Source organism: Chroicocephalus ridibundus, chromosome 2, assembly GCF_963924245.1.
Source record: "Chroicocephalus ridibundus chromosome 2, bChrRid1.1, whole genome shotgun sequence".
In the NCBI taxonomy this organism is placed as follows: domain Eukaryota; kingdom Metazoa; phylum Chordata; class Aves; order Charadriiformes; family Laridae; genus Chroicocephalus; species Chroicocephalus ridibundus.
The window spans coordinates 146,867,748-146,890,761 of NC_086285.1; the positions used below are offsets into that span (position 1 = coordinate 146,867,748).

General features: G+C 36.2%; 1 protein-coding gene across 11 annotated transcripts in view; it reads right to left on the minus strand.

Annotated features, from left to right (window-relative positions):
• The window catches only part of UBR5 (ubiquitin protein ligase E3 component n-recognin 5), a 90,776-nt gene that overhangs the window by 41,672 nt on the left and 26,090 nt on the right, over nucleotides 1-23,014 (minus strand). For 7 of the 11 annotated variants that reach the window (XM_063327301.1, XM_063327304.1, XM_063327302.1 and 4 more), the window contains 10 exons: nucleotides 22,825-22,984; nucleotides 15,194-15,343; nucleotides 12,998-13,209; nucleotides 9,025-9,141; nucleotides 8,835-8,945; nucleotides 7,921-8,075; nucleotides 5,867-5,984; nucleotides 4,824-5,008; nucleotides 3,939-4,048; nucleotides 2,283-2,395 (listed from right to left, as the gene is read on the minus strand). In XM_063327301.1, coding sequence (XP_063183371.1) covers nucleotides 2,283-2,395; nucleotides 3,939-4,048; nucleotides 4,824-5,008; nucleotides 5,867-5,984; nucleotides 7,921-8,075; nucleotides 8,835-8,945; nucleotides 9,025-9,141; nucleotides 12,998-13,209; nucleotides 15,194-15,343; nucleotides 22,825-22,984 — 1,431 coding nt within the window. Of the gene's footprint in view, nucleotides 1-2,282; nucleotides 2,396-3,938; nucleotides 4,049-4,823; nucleotides 5,009-5,866; nucleotides 5,985-7,920; nucleotides 8,076-8,834; nucleotides 8,946-9,024; nucleotides 9,142-12,997; nucleotides 13,210-15,193; nucleotides 15,344-18,555; nucleotides 18,577-22,824; nucleotides 22,985-23,014 lie in introns of those variants that run through there. The other 4 variants (XM_063327300.1, XM_063327303.1, XM_063327307.1 and 1 more) reach the window with 3 other exon arrangements.

A 23,014-nucleotide genomic window follows, 5' to 3' on the forward strand; every position in this document is an offset into this window, starting at 1 on the left:
GAAGCTCATGGCTATCACACTTTATTCACTTTATTCTGAAGAATATAAACATTCAATATTTCAGATGCAGAAATTAGTTTTTTCATCTTACTACTTCAGATCTGAATCAGTACATAAGGCAAGATTTTTGGCCTCACAGATCAATTAGTTTAGTGCAATTCACTTCATGAATGGTCAAAAAACATCTGCCAAATTACCGGTGCATTATTTCTCAAAGATGTGCCAATATTCACATGCTCCGTGACCACCTATTTTACTCAATGACAGCACTGTGAGAGAAGCTAAGTGTTGCTCTGTTTTACACCATGCTTTGTAACATCAAGTACTTAAAACAGTGCTTCAAAGCCTTTCCAATTTTCTGAAACACCAAAAGTAACAAACTTCCAGGTTACATCGAAATAGTATATTCTCATCCAGGATGCTCATGCCACTACACACCGTGGCTGTACATACCAATATATCAAAGATGTGACTTTTTAGAATGTCATTCAGTAAACAGGAAGTCATGGAAAAATAGAAAAAGGTATATCTGGGTTGAATCTAAAAGGGTAGGACTTCTTAACCCATGAAGTTTTAAGAGCTCAAACCCGTATGATTATGTTTTTGCAGCCTGAACCTCTGTACACATTCAGAATTATTTATGCACGGAAGACCGGATTTTTCAGAATTCAAATCAGCTTTGTGCTTAACAACCGCAACCAGCTAAATTACAAACATTACTGTTTCACAATGAACAACATCAGCTATTCTGGAGCCTGTAGGAGAACACTGCAAAGAGTTATCGCTTCTGCAGAGTGAGGTGCCTCCAGTCTTTTTCATACAATCACACAAATGATCCAAATTACAAACAAAACATATATCAGGGCATAAAAAAATAGGTAAAAAAAAAAGTATAGTTTTGTCTGCTGGATTCTATCCAAACTCTAAAGATAACGCGTTACAAAACTGTAACAGGAAAAGAGCGAATGCCCATATACGTCCCTGGAAAAGGACAGTATGCTTTATGAAGTAAAAAAAGCACCTTTGCCATAAATGACTGAATAGACTCAGCACCAATAACTCTGCTCAAAAGACAGCCCACTTATTGGTTTTCACACTTCAGTAAAAATATCAACATATAAAAATACAAGCTCTTCTATATTTATTATAGTAGTTCCTCTTGATGCAGCGCACAAAGATAGACCCCTTTACAACCACATATAGAACTAGTGAAACAGTCTCTGTCCTGAAAATCTTAGGATCTAAATCAGGAAAGACAGGGGCTTTCCCAAAGCTGGTATAAGAAGCAAGCAATAGTTCCAGAGCCTTCAACTAGATCTCAAAACCCTGTTTACAGAAACTGAGGTGTTTCAATGAATTAAGTTGCTCCATACTCCTTTTTGCAGAAATAACCTAAACTTGATAATGAAAATTTATTGCGGGCCTCCTCCTTTCAAAGATACTGCTCAAGGAAAATCTCCCACTCTTGCACAAGTAAGCCCATTAAGGATGCAGGTGAAATAACCTTGCCTAAATCCAACTACTTTCTCTTGAACATTTATTTCCTCTTCTGGTAACTTCTTTTTTTTTTTTTTTTTGGATCTTCTATGAATCAAGTAGAAAGCAATTCAACCTTTTCATTTTGTGGAAAACCTATATTGGCTTTCCTGTTGCTCTTATTTCTTAAAAGCATAGCAGAGAACTGTCTAGATGACCTAATCCCTCCTCACATCACACAACAATGCCAAAAGAGAGCAAAGGTTTACTAGAGAGAAAATGAAAAAATTATAAGGATGAAACAAACAGATTTTCTGGAGTAATGAATGAAATAACTTTATAGTCGTATTAATGAAGCATGTCATTTCTAATCAAAACATTTCTGTTCTTTGGTTGCCAGAACATGAACGTAAACATTCAGCTGATGCATATGTAAAAGTCAGTCACAATACATGTAACTCTTCACAATCTTGCTGGACAAGTGTGGGAGCTATTACTCAACTCACCAAAAAAAAAAAATCTTTTGTATAAAACCACATCTGCTTTTCTTAATATTGTGGTCAAAAACTTAAAGTACCAGACTTATTTTTTAATATTTGGAACGTTTTATTCACAACACATTCAGTCTATTACAGTCATTGTGTTATGGAGAAATAAAAACGCAGCAAAAGTCATAGTAGTCAGAAGCATCCTCAAGCATCCCCAAAACTGTGATTCTTTTAACAGTTAACAGTTAGCTTATCTAAAGGAAAAACTTTTTTTTCCTCTCTCCCCAAAGACGGTGGGACAGTGTATTTTAGACAAACCTTGCCAACAGGAACATTCTTAACGTCTTCCACAAACACAACTTCCCTCAGAGACCACTGCTCTTCATTCACTTTCTCCTCCTCTTTTGGGGCAGGAGTAGATCGTCGTCGCTCTGAAACAAAAAAGTAATTACCAAAGAAAATACTTGAAATATTTAATCAAAGCATCACAACGCAATGTTCAGTAAACACCAAACCTTTCCCCTAAAAAAGAGTATCGATGTTCAAATCTAGAAAATAAAAAGAGGTTAACAAGAATATGACTTTAAAACTACCTGAAGTCAGTAACAGTATACCGTGACACTTTCGTATTTTTCTATGAAATTAGCACTAATAAAGCTTATCAGATAAAAAAAAGCTATTTTTAAGGACATTTAAGCAAAATAATTAAAAGACAAGAAATTGTTTTGCCAGGGCTCAGCTATTCGTGCTGTAAGTAACAAGACTGACATCGTTAAGACCCTTCAGTCAGCCCTGCTACAGTGCTTTGTATCACCCTTGCAAAAAGTCTGCTTGTCCACTACAGCTGGGTTTTGGTAAACATCTAGGAGAGTAGCAAATGAGGCAGAAAATAGCTACTTGGGCTAACAGTAATTGCAATACAGTCAGATTTGCTTAAATACGTTATCTGAACAGTAACTGCAGTACACTCGAGATCAAATTTAAATACATAACATGGCTAAATTAACACTGACAAGAGGCTTTATCTCCTGAATTGAGTTTCTATAGTGCAATTAATATTATCAACATATTTAAAGTAAGAAGCAGAGAACTTCTAAGCTAAGAACTTCTAAGTTAACTAAGCTAACTTCAAACACTAGTTCAAAATCCCAAGCAAAGTTACAGACAGTGAAAAATTACAGTTGAAAGAACTGCAAAAGAGAAGAAATAAATAGCAAAAGACTCTACTAGTACAATTAGTTAGCACTGCAGATCTGACCATACAAGATTCTCGGTCACTGAATGAGACCATTTGATTCCCTAGGTGAACGCTTCTTAAAACTTCAGTACATGAACAATTAGAAGAAACAGGACTAGAGAGAAGATTTCTTCAAATGGTGGCATTGTAATTAACCCTTTATAAAAGTATGGGTTTAAACGGAGGAAAAAAGCTTAAGAGGTCAGTTACATGAATTACATGTACTATAAATCTTCTCTCAGTGCTTCTCTATGTTAGTAAAGAACGTCTGGTTTTAGACATTTTATGTAATAGATGACCAACTACTGTTTTATGCACTGGCAAGGCAAGCTGTGCAAGAACAGCTTAAGCTTAAAAAGAATTTTTGAAAGCAAGTTCGGCTTCTGGACGGTAAAGAAACTCACTATCACATTGCAATTAAACAACTTTATCTTCAGACTTGATCACCTCCTGAAAAATACTTTTGATTCCGAGAACTGTTATGCTTGCTTAGATACACCTTACATCTAAGCAGTCACTGCTTACACTAATATAGTTAAATTTAACACTGACAAGTCACTGATCATCTAAAGTCTATTACAAAAGCCTTTACACATATTGTGGTTCAGACTGAAAGACCGAAAAAGATTTTTAATCAAATTCTGAAATTATTGCAGGATCTTTGTAGAACTGCCTTTTGATGAAAAATTCTGATCTACACAAATATTTTATGTTACTACGAGGCACACATTACTTACTGTATGGCATTGATGCACTGCTTGCTATTGAAGATGCATCACTACAAGTGGAAGCTGGGGATGGCGGAGGACCCATCTCAGTTTTCACTGGTTCTTGTTTGCTTTCAGGTCTAGAATAAAAAGCATTACTTAGAATGAAGAAAGAAAAAGGTGAAATCTTTTCTGTGACAACAGACAAAGTGTTAGTGTGTACCAGTCATGTTATTTTTTTATTCTCCTTAACAAAAACAATACTATAACCATCCGAACTGACAAGGCTATACATCCAATGTTGGGAATAGCGCCATGCGTCTTAATCAGGGATTAGCATTAACTGAGCATAGACACAACATTACACAAAATAAACATTCTTAGATATGCTTCATTTGTAGACAGGAAGAACTATTAGCTTTATACAGTAACCTGAAACTCTAGAACGGCTAAACTTTTTCAAGCTTTTATTGAAATGCTTTAAATCTGTTTTAAGAAACATTTAACTGGCAGTTGTGAACCCAATCATTTTTTTCAAACTATGAAGGGGCTGAAATAGGTCTCTCAATGCCATGGAAAAGGGCCAGCAAACCGTTCCGTAACAAAACCACTTTCAGTTCGTCAAATATAAAATCTTGGAAAATTTATGAAACACCGAAGAAAGTCTTAATTTACCATTCCTTCTGCATTTCACATTTCCATAGTGGTTTCACGCAACTGAGACGCTTTTCCTGCAGTGAGCATTTCTGCACATTTAACAGAGTTTACAAGAAAGCTAGAATCTCATAAAGAAGGCAAAAAGTTCAAACTGATAAAACCTGACATTTTCTTCTTTTCAATTTTTAATCAATCACCAAGTCAAGAGTATACCAAATCCATGTTCTGAGTGTATGTGTGTGTGTTCTCAACACTTACTTTGCCTCAGTAGTTTTGCTAGCTTTCTCCATGTTTTTCAAGCTCTCGGGTGACCGAAGCTGAAATCGGCAGCTGTCATTCATGTTCCAAACAGACTCCATTAACACACCCACTTTAGGAATTCCAGCACTGATTGAAAAAGCAACTGCTCCAGCATGATAGAGGGGGTTATTTCTTAAACACACCTACAGATAGAAATATTTATTTCTATTAAAACAATGGATTATACTGAGGGCAATCATATGTACATGCATTTCCTTGGTGACATATGTAGTAGTCATACTTACAGAACTAGATGAAAAAAAAAAGTCAGCATGATGTGCTATGCATTTGCTAGGAAAAAAGAGGCTGTTGTGCTCTTCACAGCTGAAAGCAACACCATTAGCAATGCAACTGTTTAATATATAGTTTTTAGATGCTCAACCACAAAACGAACAATTCATCCAATAACAAAGACTCATCCTAGAGTTGATTAGAATGGATTGAGAACCAAAAGAAACGTGCTCCTTAGAACTAGTATGAGACAAAACAGCTTCTTCCCAATACTAACGACAAAAGTAATTCTACTTATTCGTCTCAGCTATTAACATTTTTGGTAAAGGCTTCAAATCAAAGGCCTATCCCACTGCATAAATAAATCAAACCCAGGCTATAATATTACAGGCACTTAAATGCCAAATCATTTACAAAGCTATGAGCTCTATTGGGAATTATATTTCTATCTTTACTTTCTCTCATAATAAAGAATTGGTAGGTAAGTCAAAACAGAAGTATTTTGTACGAGTACGGCGTGTTCCTCCACATTTGCAACAATAATCATACTTGTAAAACAATAACACCACTAACAGGACACATCAATTTACAGTCATATAATTAAAACCTACTATGTTAATGCCATGTTTTCAATACAACTTTCATGCATAACAAGAACAGAACCTAATTTGTTTTTGTTTTGGGTTTTTTTTTTTTTTTTTTTTTTTAGAACTGGCTGTAAGCTCATTATATAGCACTGTAAAAATGCCACTTGTGACAGTTGCACTTGCCTGGGTTCCAACAGTTATGTTTGGCATAGAGGAGATACCAGCACTAGACTTCGGCTTTTTATTTTTTGCTCTGGCCTTTTCTAGCATTTTCTTCCTTTGGCTGAAAGGAACTACACCCCTGTAAAAAAACACATATTTTTAAAAAGGCTATGAAAGACATGCTGTGTCTAATAACTTTGAACATTTTATTCTTTCTGCTTAATGTAGTCATGATCAAACATACAGGTCTCTGCCACCTTTTCCAAAATCTCAAAGCACTGTAGAAATGACATCTTTTTCTATATTCACCCCCACTTTCCAAATTGTGGGGGTGGAAGGGGAAGGGGGAGAGGACGTAAGATATGTCACCGCCAAATGGCTTGCTTTCTAGTCCAAAATGCTTCAAGACCCCCAGTCGCAGATGGTACACTCCAGCCACAGCTTTCAAGTTGCAGATTGTCCCCTTGAAGATATCTTTGCCAAGACTAGTAAGAATGTCAAGAATTTGCAGTCACTGGGGAACAGGATAAGCTTTTTTGTTTTTAAATTCTAAAGCCTCACTTTCTCTCTAGGGACTTGGCTGAAGGAGTCTAGGACTCTTATGACAGACTTAAGCTGCAAGAGGGGAAAAAAGGACACTTCTTTTGTAATTGGATCCACTCAGTTTAGCCGAAAATAACATCTACATACACAGTTAAGCATGCTTATTATTTTGATACTTCATGTTTTAGCCAGTGGGCTATAGAGTTAGATGCTTTTATTTGAAAACCTCCTTTGTGTTAAGTAAAACATGAAAAGCATCAGTCCTGTGCAACGCTGGAAATCAAAATTCTGTCCAGTATACTACAGACCATTGTAACTAAGGATATCAATAGTAACAGAAGCTTCTGTCTACATCGATCTGATTAACATAAAATCACCACTGCTGACATTTAACCCTTCCCAGAAAGGCCAGACTGGTTAATAAATAAATTGCTTTCAAAGATTACATATAAACGCTAATAAGTTGTTTTATATATTGCAAGGATTATTCTAAAAGTAGCAAAAATGGCAGGTTCTAATAGCCAGTCTCCAATGTTATGGCTTATTAGTTTCTATACTAAGAGTAATTGCTCTGAGGTATGTCAGCCGTGACATAATAAAAGGGTCGAGAACCAGAGAGCTGTAATTTTCCGATCTGGGACTAGACGTTAAAATAAAATACGGCTGTGTTTAAGTTTACAAGCCTAGATATAATTCTACTTAAATATTTTCCAGAGAGTTATTAGAATTAAATAAGAAAGCTGTTTTACAGAATCAATTTTCAGTGCTCTGATTTCCAACTTATCATCAAGTATTTAACTCATCCATGCCTAAAAGCTACTTGAACTTTGGGCATGATATGCAATGCAACGATTCCTGACACACTGACAAAAATAACACATCGTGACAATGCATGAGTAATATTTAATGAATTTACTCAAATTAGAAATTAATTTCAGAGCTCTTTGGGGAGTGTTATTTTGAGTTTTGGGGTTTTTTTTATTTTAAAATAGACTTCTTAATTATCAAATTGTTAGTTTAAATATTTTCACTAACATTTCTTATTTCACAATGTTTAAAAGCACTATATTTTAACAAGCTCCAGGGAGAGCATCTGATGTTATTTCTCCCTTCTTTAAGATTTGGATCATAAAGTAACAGACCAAATTTTCCTAACAGAGCCTGACAGAAGAATGTGGACCTCATACGTGGGTAAGTTTGTTCCATATTTATAATCTGAAAAAGGCCTGAAAGGCATAAAGAAGGTTATTTTCTGATACTGAGTAGTACTGATAACATCTGAATACTAAAGCACTTATACACATCTCCTAAAAGAATAACTGTATTCTCTTCAAGATGTTATAATTGGATCCAAAAGCTTTAGGCATTAGAGAGGAGAATAAATACACTTTAAAAAGGGAACCTAAGCTGAAAGTGCAGAGTTACAGGACTCAGCATAACTGTGGTTCAGTAGTTTTGCAATGCTCAGAGCCAAGGACAGGAAGACATCCAGTGGATCTACACTGTTGCCCATAAACACAGTATTTACTTACCACCAATACAAGTTGTTCTCTAGTTGAGCACATGTATAAAGAGCACAACAATGTAAAGAAACAATCCGTTCTCCCTGAAGCTCCGAGTAGGTCTGTGCTGTGTGTTCTAATTTAGAAGCTACAGAGCTTAAAGTTTCATCTACCCACGTAGCAACCTAAGGCAGAAGGGAAGAAAGGAACAAAGAAGGTAGGGGAAAAAAAGAAAAGCTGCACCTTAGTTGCACCTTTAATGCAATTTTTATTGATTTTGAAAGGGAATAAAAAAAAAAAACACAACCAAGAAAACCAAACAAACACCAATGATTCCCTTTGGGATTTTATTCCCTACTACCTTTTCTTTCCGCAGAAAAGAGCTTTTCAGGACATTTTCCCCCCGCCTCTATTTCCAGTTCCCAACAAAAACAAAAGAGGTAAAAAAAAAGTAGAGAGGTGTCATAAGAATACTTCAACACGTATATATATTTTAACCAAATGAGTTTCAACTTCACTCTTAACTGGTCAGAAAATCATATTTGGATAACTTACTTTACAGCACTGAAAGCTTCAATGCTCTTAGTTTTTCTAGTAGATATATACAGAACATTAACAAGCTTCTCTATTCTTAAACTAGTGTCAGTTTCTACTGTAACAGCAAAAAGTCAAGTATTTCAGATAATCAGGTAGAACAGATACCTTTTCACTGTTTCAAGCTATAAATCTACCAGATATTTTTTAACCTTTTTACATTTTTACAAAACACCAGCTGGGTTTCTGTTTTGTTTTTACATCTGTATAGAGGAATAGCAGTGGAATGAACGAAGAAATTAAATACTTTCTACTACTGATGAAGTGGAAGAACCAACTTCTCTATATTATACCACAAGTAACTGAAAAAACAGCTTAGTCTAATTCAGCAACCAGCATACATCTCATACCTTGTTATTTTCAGTGGCAACAGTTGCTCTAATACTATTTGCAGAAAGGAGCACTATCTTCTCATTGGTTAATCCCAAGAACATGGCTCGTGGATGATGTAGCGAAGGATTCTTTGGAAACAAAAAAATATTTTAGATATTCAAAGCATATAAATAATTCTGAAGGTAAGCATTTAAAGATGTACCATACCTGTGCATTTCTGTAAGGCTCTGATTCACTCCACTTCCACTGATAGAGTTCTCCCTTACTGCTAACAGCCACGAGCTCAGAATACAGAGCTCCAATAGAAATAAACTTTGTTCCATCCTACAAACACAGAAATATGAAGTCTAAGACAGCAATCTTATAAGTGCATATATAAATACATACATGCAAAAAACCTGAACTTGTAACTGTTTTTTTCAGAGTTCCCATGAATGTTGAACTTGACAATAAAGATATATCCAGTTTGTCGGAAGTTCATCATGCCCTCAAACATTATTTCTTCTGACAAAGTGAGAGGAGAAAGAAATAGATATTATTTTCCTAAAATTTAGCAATATTGTGGCAATTAACATGGACAGTTCATTAAGAGCTTCCACAATATTTTAAGAACACAGCATCGCTCATAGAATTAAAGATGGGAAGATCTCGACTTCTGATATTTAAAAGGAGTTTCCCTCTAAAATTCTGGCTTTTGAAATTAACAAAAGAGCAACATTATTCCATTCCTAAGTATACTCATGAAGTTATCTTCCAACTATCTGAGAAATTAATTGATGATGTACTGAAATTGATGATTGAACAATTCATATCTTTCACTTCTGAAGTTAAGTACCTGCAAACAAGATCAAGTTTAAAAAAAAAAACAAACATAAAAAAACCAGCAGGCTACATGTCACATGAATGCATTATTATTACCTGCTACGCTGGAAAAACTTCTAATTATGGATTATTCTCCCCCCTCTCCCCCTGTCTTTTCTCCTTTTTAACATTTTCCAAAAACTCAATGCGGCATCTCTCTACTACTGAGACAGCACCACTTTGCTCAACTGCCTCATCCTGTACCTCACCCAGATCTCACTGGCCCGTTTTCCCCATCTCTGAAATTTGGGTTTATGTCAATGTTGCAGCAACTACGTAACAGGTACAATCTCACTTTTTCAAAGTTCCTGTTCCCCCTTGCATTGAAACGAATATCAAACTACAGACCCGTGAATTTGGGTGATTCCACAGAACATTTACAATACAGCACAGAAGTAGCACAAATGCTAATCTGTGTCATGATTAATACTTGACATCACATAAATATTGCATATTCTGAGAAAGAACCACCATCAGAGCCTACTGTAGTCTAATGAGATGCATCTCTACTTCATCGGCATAAATGAATCTTCAGAAGTTATCTGGCCTAATGCCTCAAACACAAGTATGGAAAACAATGAATTTTTGCCCCAAGACAGTATCATTATGACCTTTAATCCTGCTAATATGTTTTACAACTTTTTATAAACAGTTTTATACCAAAAGCTCAACCCTAAAGAGACTTGCCATTCAAAGTTTTTCTCTCCTTTCCATCAAAATATTAGCAGTTGTGATCTAAAAATCAGGACCAATGCTACATACACCCCCATGAGGCCACTCAAAAGACTAATGGCACAAAGATGCACGAACAACATGACAACGCTGGCTCTGTAACCGCAGTCTTATACGTTCAACTATAAATTCTGACTTCAGACCAGAGAAATTACATACTTGAAGATGACACAGATTGCTGACAAAAATCTTTATATCTCAATAGCTAAACAGCGTATACCTACTTGAACAAAATAAAGGCTCAGCTACAGACTAGCAGGAAAAAACAGGGCCATACTTGCCATACTATAGAGTGTCTCTGATATGCATGGCAAAATGTTGATACATGGCAGTGTACGCTAACAGTACTACATTCCGATGAGATTTGAACTATCAGAAGAACACATTCATTGACTTGAATTCTTGAGCAGCTGATTTCACTTATTTTGTGGAGAAAACTCAGTACCTATGCATCATGTCCCAGCATCACCAGCCTCAGACTGTGCGTGAAACTGATGTATTTGGGAACATAGTTTTCCAAATGTTTCATCCATTCCTCTCAGGTTGGTACTTTACCTCCCATAAAAACAAGTTAACCATCCTCAACATGGACTGTTTTGAGTCCATTTTGAGCTAAATGTCAAAATAATGAAAAATAAAGGAAAAATATTTGCATGCAAGATTGGTTATTTTGTAGAGAATCCTTTAACTCTCCCCTAGCTTACTGTCTTTTCCATTAACACTTCAAGATCTCCTTTCCAATTTTAAAAATGGAAGAAACATCTGAACTGGCATCTCAGCTAAATCATCTCCCTCGGGATTTACCTTGCAGAATTTCTGTTGGAAAATACCACCAACAAAAACTTCAGAGTGGGGCTATAGCAAGAAAGATGCAGAACAATTTTTTATGACTGTTCAGCTGAAGGACAGGATGAGAAGTTTAACTACTTTTGGATAAAGATAAAAGGCCTTTCCAGTAAGACACCTTCATTTAACTGGAAGCTAGGGTTTATATGAGTGCATATGCAAGGAGGTATCTTGGAAGAAGTTCAGTATATTTAAATTGAACAAGCATGCAATTAGATATCACAGCAACTTAGTTCCATAAAAAATGCCCAACAAAAGACTGCGATAACTGTCTTTGGGCAGAATCTGATGGGTTTGCAAATAACAAAAAACCTCATCCGGGGCGGGGGGGAACCCCAACCCCTAATTTAGTAACTAAATTTGAGGGCCTGACAGAAAAACGGGTTTAACAGGAAAAAAATTCCCAAAGTAGTAAAAAACCAGAACAAAACAAATAACACAACAGTAATAATGGACATAATAACGTCACCAAAACGCATTAGTGGAAATAAAGATAAGTTAGTATTCCAAATCTAAACTACATTTATTCTTTGATGCTAAGACCCCTGAAATCTCTCTCTACTCAAGGTAGATGACTCTCTCATTCTACTATTATGGCAAAGCAAGGGGGACAAAAGCTGCCAATTTTCACTGACGCAGAAGTTCAATGTTACTGGCTGAAAAAAATAAAATCACACTTTACACATAAAAGGTCTGGTTGGGTAAGCAATTAATAGACAAACATTCTTTTTAGGTATCTTCATTTCACAGTTTGAATGCCCAAATGAAGATGATAGCAGCCAAAGGTGAGCTGCTGTAAGCAGAAATAAGCCTCTAAATTCGCCTCCCTCTTCAAACTCTCTATCTATATTTAGTCTGAAAGGAAAAATACAGAGACATAGAAAACGAAAGCGTGACATACGAAAATAGCAACCTCACAGATACCGTGGACAGACAGAAATGGGAACACTAGAAAGAGACCCCAAGTTCATAAAATTTGGTCTAATAAACACAGATAATCACTTCCATTCCCTGGATTTTTTTTTTGTTTGCTTGGTTAGCTTGAGTTCGGTTTGGTTTGTTTTTTAAAGTCATTTCCCCAAGCATCTAGGTAATTCATAAAGAAAATGACTACAGATACCCAGTTAGCAACATAGAGCTGGTGTTCCTATTGTTCTTATATCTCATGTGGGAATTACTTCTTGCCTTAAAAATGGAATTAGGGTTAAAAGAAAACCAGCTAACCTAAGCCAAAGGGATTCTGAAGGAGCAGAAGTTATTAACTCATGGAAGTTATTGGTCAATTCGAAACACAACTGCAAATAAATATAAACTTTCACCATTGTCGCTTAAAAGCCCAATCCACTCAAATGGAAAGTGCCTCTGGAAATAATAATGCTAATCAAAAAAAGATTTCCTTGATGAAGTATAGTTTAAATTGTTTCATGAGTTTCCTATTTCTTATTAAATGCTTTGAGCACCTAAGTAAAAAAAGAAAAAAGAAAAACCCCAAACCTCATGATCTACCTTCAAAACACATGGAGAAGAAAACTAAAACGATAATAACAGAAGTGCAGCTATAAGGGTGTAACTAGTTATTCATAATGTTCCTAAGTGCATAATAAAGACTATCCTTTATTACATTATCTCACATAAACTAAGATGTGATGTTCAAAAGTGAAACACACAGTATTAGTTTGGAAAAAATAAACAGATCTACTGCACAGCATACAAATAAAATAGTAAAAAAAAAATTCAGTACCTTATCTGGCCACCACTGCAAGTCTTCTCCTAAAGAAACAGGACTTTGAACAGGCGTATTCTTCTTGTCCAGGTTTGGTTCCCCCTCTTTACTTGTAGAGCCTCTTTCATTATCAAATGAGGCTCCATCAAGCCACCTTCGTTCACGCAAACGTAAAACGGACTCACGTTCACGCAACAGCTCAGAGTCTCTCTCTAAGGGAAGAAGGAGAACTGGTATGCAATTGGGTCACACCAGTGGGATAAAAGTAAGCCACTCTCTAGTAAAGACCCTTCAGGATGCAACTAACAGCAGTTAAATCTACTCACACAGATTAAATTAAAGTCCTGACATGCAACATTCAATACATTGACCCTTTCAAGCATATGTACTTTAGAATTCCTAAACATAAACATAAGCTAGAAATAAAGTCTTACAGTTTTGTGCACTATAAAAAAAATGCCAAAGCATTTTCACTTACACCATGAGGCCAAATACATTTAACATTGCAATTTAAAGTTTTAAATACAATATGCAGATTTTTGTAGTGTTTTATCAATGTAGTAATAACAACAAAAAAAATCTAAGTCTATATAGTCTGTGAGATATCTTTATGCAAACCAAAAAAGAGTATTTATTAGAGAGTTTCACAACAACTTTCCCAAAAAAAAAAAAACCCAGTCATTTGAAAAGGTTAAAGAAAGCAAGCATTAAAAAAAGCTCTCGTATACATGTTTGATAATCCAACCCCTTTTGTTTAAAGCAATATTCCATAGGACTGGATTTAATAAATTAAAGTGTATCTGTTTTGAGTAGATCAAATGAAAACTTTTCAAGAGTCAGACAAGTTTTAAAAAGGATCCTTGTAGGAAAATGTTCCTTACCAAAATGCTTCCCCTCCAATTGGCCTACAAACTGTCTAAAGCCAGTACTCTGCAGTTCGCTCATGCAGATAAATTTTTTAAATCAGGTAATCAAACTAACTTTCCAAGAGTCAACTATGCATGGAAAATAAGGATTATAAAATTCGTGGTAACGTCTTATATAGAATAACCTTAGGAAAGGAAAAAAAAGGAGGAATTTAGAAGGAGTTACGTCAGATGCTGAATATTCGTACATGCACATAATGCGTTTAACCTATTAAGTACTTCACTTATGCTCACAAATATCAACTGGAATTACATGTATGAGATGACCACATCATTATATCATAGTTTCAACAAATTACGCCAAGTCTTGGGTCTTTTGCTGTATTAGACAAGTGGGAAAGTTTTTACATAAGCCAAACGCAACAGCTTGTCTTACAGATACATTTCATAAAGTACGGTACTCATTTTCTAGCAAACATCACACTGACCCCAACTAAATTTTGTAACAGGAACATATGTGTTCAGAATTAATATACTAAAACATGTTCATGAAAGGCAACAAAACTGTACTAAACAAACAATCACAGCAGAGGTTGGATTAACAGTTTGGAAATACTCTAGGCATTTGTGCAACAGCTTCAAAAAGATAGGAAATTGCTGCATGGTTGGTTATAAAACTTTTAACTGTAATATGCTTTTTTTAAAAAAAAAAAAGTAAAATGCCTTAACACTGCTCAAGGAGTTGGTTTGGTTTTGGTTTGGTTTTTTGTCAGCTGCCAATAGTTCGCCTTATCCAACTATAAAAATGCTGCCAAAGAGTAAAATTTAGATTTCTTCTGCCTCCTTAGTAGCTAAAGTTCCTCATTCCATAAAGGTAACTTCTGTCACGGAACAATTAAGAAAATATGAAGAACAGTGAACAAAGAGCAACCCAAAAAAAAAAAAAAAAAAAGAAAAAAATGGAAGATTAAGAATGCTGCATGTCATCAATCATTACTCATTTTTGAGCCAAATTAAATATTTGTAATGCAATACATGAATTAGTAGGTACTTATGCTACTGTTTAAAATAAACTTACATGCAAAAATTTTATAACACCTTCCAACACCAATGATCAACAATTAGATTTAAAATACATGACTATCAAGGTTCTTGCAGAACTTACCTGCTAATATTCAGAATTCATTAATAATTTTGATAGAGTAACAGTCTATTTGTCTACTCTGTATTTGACAACATATCACAGTCTACTTTCATATTAAATCAGAATCTAAACCACCAGTGTGTACTATCACTAGCTTTTTCCACAGCAAACTACTTATTACAAAGAAAAAAGGTGCAAAATTACCTCTGGATGAGCCTAGCCTGGAAAGTGATGAGCGCCGAAAGGATGGATAACCAAAGTAACTAATATCTTCTGAAAACATAGCATCAGCATCAATAATGACACTTGGGTGAGCAGAATGTATGTCAGCATCCAGAAGAGACATAAGATCCTCTATAAGAGGAGACAAGGGTCTTAAGTGAATAATCAGCTACTTAAAACATCAGCTAGAGAGACCATCAACTAAACAAATATCAAAACAAAAAAAATCCTATCTATTAATTGAATTTCTGCTCTTCAGATTCACCAGTGCAAACTCATGTGCCTCCTATGCAACCACATTTACAATCAAGCTTGACAGACTAGTAAACAAACCAGCTTCCCTACAAGAACTGCTCTGTCACTTCTCTAACCACGTTTCCCAAACAAGACTTGCCCAAAACACATTTTTCTGTGACCCGGAAATTCAAACTTTAGCCTGTCACTTGAAAGAACAAAGCGCTAGGGCAAGATAGATACACATACACACATGTGCACACACACTCATGCACGTAACGCAGAACTCCAGAGATGACCTAGAATTAAGGGAGGACAGAATTGATGGTGAAAGCTGGCCTTCACAAAGCCATATCTTTGATGTCAAAGACTATGTTCTCCATGGAACGTTTCTTTCAGAGATTGACATGCTTGTTTAATTCACAGGCTAGCAGCTTGCAGCTCTCAGTACAAAGCTTTAAATGGTAGCTACATTAAGAACAACAACAGTTATCTGGAAAAAGCACCATTTTTTAATATCATGCAATTAAAAAAAAAAAAAACCAAACCACAAAACACAACCAAAACCAAAAGATGAACTTAAATACTGTGACTGCCCTAGCTTCTGTGTTAGAAAACTTGAGTTCCTCTGAAGTACTGATTGTCATTAAAGTGTAAAACAACTTCCTTCCATTTACTAAACTATAGCTACTATCCACATACGAAAGAGGCTAAGGAAAATTCATTTATTGAAGTCCAGCAGTATGGACTGATAAGACAACTAAACCTGACTACCATCTTGCCGCCACAGAAAGGACAGTCCTGCTTCCCTCCTTCATCCCTGTGGCAGGCACCTCCTTGGGGGAAGGTGGGATTTCTAAATCTACAACTAGAGCGTTCACCTGGCTGGAGACAGTACTTCAAAGGGTACAGAAGTAAGGTGGGAAGCAATCTTCAGACTGACTTAACTCAAACAGAGCCCCAATGGTGATGCCTCACCACATGCAGCAAAGCTGACTGGACCCTACTGCTGCCAAAGGAGAAGTTTTGCCCCTTCCCAAGCTTTCAAGCAAATCTGCCTGAAAAAAAGTCAGGCTCCCCATATTAGGTTTCAGCTAACCCACACAGGCACACAAACCTCACCACCATGCAAGGGAATGGCAGGCTAGCTCCTTCTGTCAGGAGGACAACTTCATCTGCTTAAAGCACTGGTGAAGCCAACATGAGGCTATAGACAGAGTCCCTCCAGGAAACACAGATGGAGCACAGATAACTTCAACACACCCGGTTCACAGCCTCTACCTCATCGTAAGCATGAAACAAAACAGTGGCTAGAAATCAAGTCTGAAGTTAAATAAAAGCATTCTTAAAAGTAGGAACTGATTATTATGGGTCTTTTTCTGTGTCTGGAATGAAGGAGGTGGGGGGAGGAACTCAAAGGAGAGTGTATCCAAAACTGAAAAGAAGCCAGAAGTCCACACTTGCAGCCAGTATTAATTCACTTAACCATTACACTTACTGATATTGAAAGCATTAAGAGACTTTCACATCCCTGCACATCAGAACATTCATCCTTAAATTTCTAAACTCTCATCTCCAGGAAATGTAAAACATACCAACTACAACCAGCTGTCCCCAGAAAAAGCAGCGCTGTAACTAGTGAGTGCTGTGGATTTCAAAGCAAGACCTGCATGAATGCTTTTTGCATTAAGTAAGTAATCCACTCAAGTGTAGCCTGTGCTTCTAAAAGTACACCATTTGGGACTCAATGGTTCATGCAGTACATTTTAGGAAGTCATCCATGTCAGACTGCTTGGAAGTACTAGAGGGGAAAAGAAAGAAAGGGGAAAAGAAAGAAAGGGGAAAAGAAAGAAAGGGGAAAAGAAAGAAAGGGGAAAAGAAAGAAAGGGGAAAAGAAAGAAAGGGGAAAAGAAAGAAAGGGGAAAAGAAAGAAAGGGGAAAAGAAAGAAAGGGGAAAAGAAAGAAAGGGGAAAAGAAAGAAAGGGGGAAAAGAAAGAAAGGGGAAAAGAAAGAAAGGGGAAAAGAAAGAAAGGGGAAAAGAAAGAAAGGGGAAAAGAAAGAAAGGGGGAAAAGAAAGAAAGGGGAAAAGAAAGAAAGGGGAAAAGAAAGAAAGGGGAAAAGAAAGAAAGGGGAAAAGAAAGAAAGGGGAAAAGAAAGAAAGGGGAAAAGAAAGAAAGGGGAAAAGAAAGAAAGGGGAAAAGAAAGAAAGGGGAAAAGAAAGAAAGGGGAAAAGAAAGAAAGGGGAAAAGAAAGAAAGGGGAAAAGAAAGAAAGGGGAAAAGAAAGAAAGGGGAAAAGAAAGAAAGGGGAAAAGAAAGAAAGGGGAAAAGAAAGAAAGGGGAAAAGAAAGAAAGGGGAAAAGAAAGAAAGGGGAAAAGAAAGAAAGGGGAAAAGAAAGAAAGGGGAAAAGAAAGAAAGGGGAAAAGAAAGAAAGGGGAAAAGAAAAAAAAAAAATCGGATTTGGCAAACAGGCTCTGTCTTACTAAAACACTTCAGATCACCCAGAGCGGCCTTATCCTGCCTGCTACTTTATCTACTTTCCACTGGCTTTCTGCACCGATAAAGCAGCAGTACACCTGACCTTATGAGTGTCAACTTTTAAGTACCAGACTTTAAGAGCTGGAAACACAGCTGAGACTCTGTTGTATCTCCCAACGTTCACATGCTGCTCCTCTTCCCTCCTCCCACAGACACCATGACCTTTTCTTCCTAAGTAAGCTCCAACCTCTCTACAGTCTAGCAACTCATCTAAATTTTTTCTGGTCAATATTCAGACAAAAATTGCAAAAAAATTGGATCTCTTTTTAGGAACAGGATTGGCCAGCAAAGAAAAGAACTCTCCAGCTTCATTCCAAATGGACAGTATGGGTTGTTTTTTTTTAAGGTAAGCTAAGACAGAAATCCTGTTGACAGACAATAAACACTAACTTGTGACACACACACACACACACACACACACAAACACCCTTCCACCATGTTAGGTAACTTGAGTTTAGCTGTATTTCCAAAAAGTAAAGTAAAAATTCAAGCCATCAGACTTAAGAACCAAAACTATGTGGGTTGTGGCTAAATGTGCATTAAGACAAGTGAGGAAACAAAGCCTTTTCTTACCCTCTTATTTCAGCTTCAAATCAGATTTTAATTTTCTTCCAATATTTCTGCAAGAGATCTCCCTTCTTCTATTTTCTATTCAAGCAAACAAAGGTGCTAAAACCAGTAGGGATAGGAGCCAAATCCACTCCCCTTCAAACATCACTGGAATTTTTTTAGTGCTGTGAAAACACAGATACTGCAAGGCTACATCCAGTTTAAGAATTCAGGGAAAAAAAAAAAAAAAAAAGGCAAAAAAACCCAAAAAACATTCTCTATAACTTTATCTTCCTGCTCTTCAGAGAAGTCCCATGGGATGATATCATTCATCTCTTGTGCCATGTCAGACCAGAATCAGACCGCACCCTTCACACTTAGATGTGATAATTCTGATCAACCTATTTAGGTAAGAAAGTACCTATGATTCACTAGTAAATACCACTGAAAATTGGAAGGAAATGGATATCCAGCACAGAGGAAAGGAAAGGAAAAAAACAAACAAAAAAACAAAACACAAACACCACCAACCCCTCCCCAATAAAAAAAAGTCTCAGTACGCGCATAAGCAGAAATTCAAGGACTGAGAAAATTTTTATTTTCAATAGCTCCATGCAAAGCATTATGACTGGACTCATTAACTGAAGGCGCTGCCTACATCAATTCCGATGTCAAGTTGAGCTCACATTAAACCTTTTCCCTTAAGGGGGCAATCATTAAGTTCTCTCCTCTCTTCTCAGCTGCATATTTTTATGAAATATTCAAGAATTCAATGTCTTCAATATCTCCTCTCTTTAAAGTTTGGATTAAATTGGCATAACTGTGACAGTGAAGGGAGAGAAACATGTACTTTGGTTTCCTAGGAAACCAGACTCAAACAAAACTCCAGAACTCATTTCTTGATAAGATATACTTATTCAAAACATTGCCTAATGTGAAGTTCATCTTCAAAAAAAAAAACAAAACCAAAAAAAACCCCCAAAAAACAAACAACAAAAACAACCCCCACAAACAAAGAAAATCAAACCACACCAACAAAACCACAGAAAAACCACACACCTAATCGTTTTCCCCAAAGGCAAGCCACTGAACTGATCCTATGCTAAGCTCTGGTTCTCATCTCCCCTCACTGCAAGCCCATTCAACAAGTACTGCTGCAATACTGGCCCATCTCTCTTCTCTCCTTTAAAAAAAAAAAAAGATTTTGGATTTTTAAACAAGCTTATCTCAATTCCAAAAGCCAAAGTAGTCTGGATGTTGCCAAACCTATGTTTCACAAGTCCCAGCAGCGAGAACCCACTAACTATATCATGCAGAAGTTACTGCGCACACACGCACGTATCTGAACTATAAAAACAACAAAATATTTTAACTTTTACAGAATCTCTAGAGAGAAGATTAATAGAACATAAAGCTCAGAAGAAGCCTCAAATACAACTTGGTATGAGCTGGAAAATTAATCTATAGACCTTCCAGTCTTTTCTGTGCTAAGTGATCTTGTTCTACGTAGTTTTTACCTTGACTATTTTCCTTACGTGCTTGTTATGTATCAAACGAACCACATTCCTCTCTGTTAACTAGCATAAAACAAAAGCAACAGGACTAGATTAGAGAACTCAAAATCAAAGTACGTAAGCGTCCAAAAATAAATATCTAAGAGACACTTATTGAAGAAAATCTGTAAAGAAAAGTAAAGCTCTGCTGTTCACCGAAGACATTTTGAAGAATTTGTGAAGAACTGAGACACATTTTTTGTTACCTTAAAAAAATCCAGATGCGTAATGTTTACGGTACTAACTGGAATTATCACAACTGAGACATTAATGAAACTGTGATGTATTAAACAAGAATTTATTAATTTCACCATGGTTGGAAAGTACCTTAGCTTTAAAAAAAAAAAAAAAAAAAATCAAGAGTAAATTACTCTCAGTGTTTTAAAAAAAAAAAAAAAAAAAAGCTTCTCTGTCTTGGAAGGCTTAGAGGAGCAAGCCCTAAATTTAAGGGTCACAAAGCAGCAGACATGCGGAAGGGAGAAAGTAAAAATTAGCATATGCTTTTAATCAAAATGCAAGAGCCTCAAAAGTCCTGAGGCAAAAGCAGTCTTGTCATTTGCTTTTTTTGTGCTTAGAAGGAACAAAATCAGAACGCTTTAAAGCATTTGACATAATTTTTTTTTTAAAAAAAAAAGGCCCTAAGGATTGAATGCATATAAGATTTATCAACTATCTACAGTTTTCTTTTATGAACTGTGATGTTATAGTTCCAAAAGTACATCCAGGGGCGAGATGACAAGTGAAAGCAAGAGCATGCAAAGTGTCTAGAGCAAGAGACTTTTAAAAAAGGTTCTACATAGTTCAGATGGACAGAATGTTGGTATTTTTCCAGACAGCTATAGGTAAGTTTCTTTGGCTGTCACATCTTCCTGAAAACTAGCCTGCATGGTTATGTGACACAAGCGAGGACTGGTAGTTTTTACTATTTAATGTACTAAGAGTAGATCCGTAACAGCACTGACTAATGTTCGTCTACTTTTCCTACTGTTTTGATCACATTCAGATACCAAATTAATACATTTCTGTGCAACAAACTTATTTTTGCCCATAAAACTGAAATAACTTAAGACAGAGAAGGCACCGCATGTTCTACGAACTGCAAATTACACATTTCAAGACTGGAGTTAAGACAACCAAGTTTCATTTCAGTTGTCCATGTGTTTTCCCACAAGAACTGGGGAAAAGCTAGCCCAGTTTCTTTGTGGGGTAAAAGAAAAAAGGAAAGAAAATACTAATATTAGGAGGTTGCAATCCCTTATAGGAAAAATTAGTCTAAACAGGGGAGAAGCTTTAAAAATCAAGCCAAGGACAAAACTGTTTTCTGGACGGCGAAACTGCATGCTCCTTTAACCTATCTCAAATACAAAAGGCTCACAGACTGTAGCGCAGGCACCTTCAATAAAAGTCACCAGCCATAGGTTGTCAGACGGTCCCTATTAACTAATCCTTATGACCTCAAGAGGCACTAAGAGAACAGTTAATGCTGCAGAAAGCTGGTTAGTACGGTTAAAAGGAACTTCTACTGCAAGCGATTACTAACAATGATATATCTTCTGAAGGCCGGTTCTGGAGGAATGCATTTGGGTATGCTTCAAGTAAGATCTGCTTTGAATACTTGAAAAGAGTTAGAAGAATTTACTTCCTCCAATGCATCTGTCTAATGCTATTAAGCTGACCACTAAAAAACAAGACTAAAATTAAAGATTTTTCACACCTTTCACCAGAGGATTCTTGATTCTACAGCAAAATAAAGAAGCTTGACAGATGCAACTAAAACTAGAAGAGGCAAAATGAAATACAAAGCCTTTGCTGCAGAACAAAAAAACCTTTGTCTCATTACATGACTGACAAGATAAAGATGGAGGAAGCCCATGAACCTTCCTGGTGAACCAGATGAGCAGAAAAAAAAAAAAAACAAAACATTTATTAGAAAAATACCAAAAAGTCATTTTGACACACAGAAAGAAAAGCTAATATGTAGTCAGAGTTTAGATGTGTTCTTTTCATGCAGTGCACCTAACACAAACATTAGATTTTGCTGCTATGTTTTCAAATATGTTTACTCAGCAAGAAAAGATTACCTAAATTATTCAGCCATTGCAAAAGAAGATTTAAAGTTTTTTATAAAAAGCAATTGTATGGGATAGACAGTATTTCAAAAATAGCTGGACTTCAATTACAGCATTTTACCAGTACAGCCATAATACTAGAGCATTTATGAGGGGAACCTGAGATCAAGAATAAATTCTCAGTCTAAACTGTAACAACTGTAAGTCATTTTGCCCTCGCTTGAGGCAATTTGATTAAAAAAAAAAAAAAAGCTGTATAATTTTTGCCCTAAAAACTGCTGTATCTTAAGAATATATGTTAGTAGTAAAAAACATGCAAGTCACTAGAAGGTTTTAGAATTAGCTTTTATGAGCAAGCCACACAGCAGCCTCAGCATCTCATCGAGCAGCAAAATACAGATGTAAGTAATGCTGATGTTACAAAGCTTGGAATCCTAAAAAAATAACTTTCGTGCCACCCACAAACAGGGTCAACAGTTATACTTCAATACCTAACCTAATCCCTCAAGACATCTCACTGCATCTTTTGTTTTGCGCATCTTTAGACTTTGCTCCTATAAGCAAGAACTGTCTTTGCTGCATACCTTGCACAGCATGGACCACATTGTCAGTGCTTAAATACAGAAAAAGAAAAACTGGCATCTACTTATCAAAAGTTGCAGGATACAAACCTCCAGGAAGATACGATTCACTTGCTGTGTCATCCCCATCATCTCCATCTTCATCATCACGACTCAACAAATTATTTACAGCAAGGTTTACATCAAGATTTGTTCGCTGGAGTTCCCGAATAATAATACTTCTGGACTTCCCTTGTAAAACAACTTGTGCCTGTAAGAGCAGAGTACACTGGTTACTGGT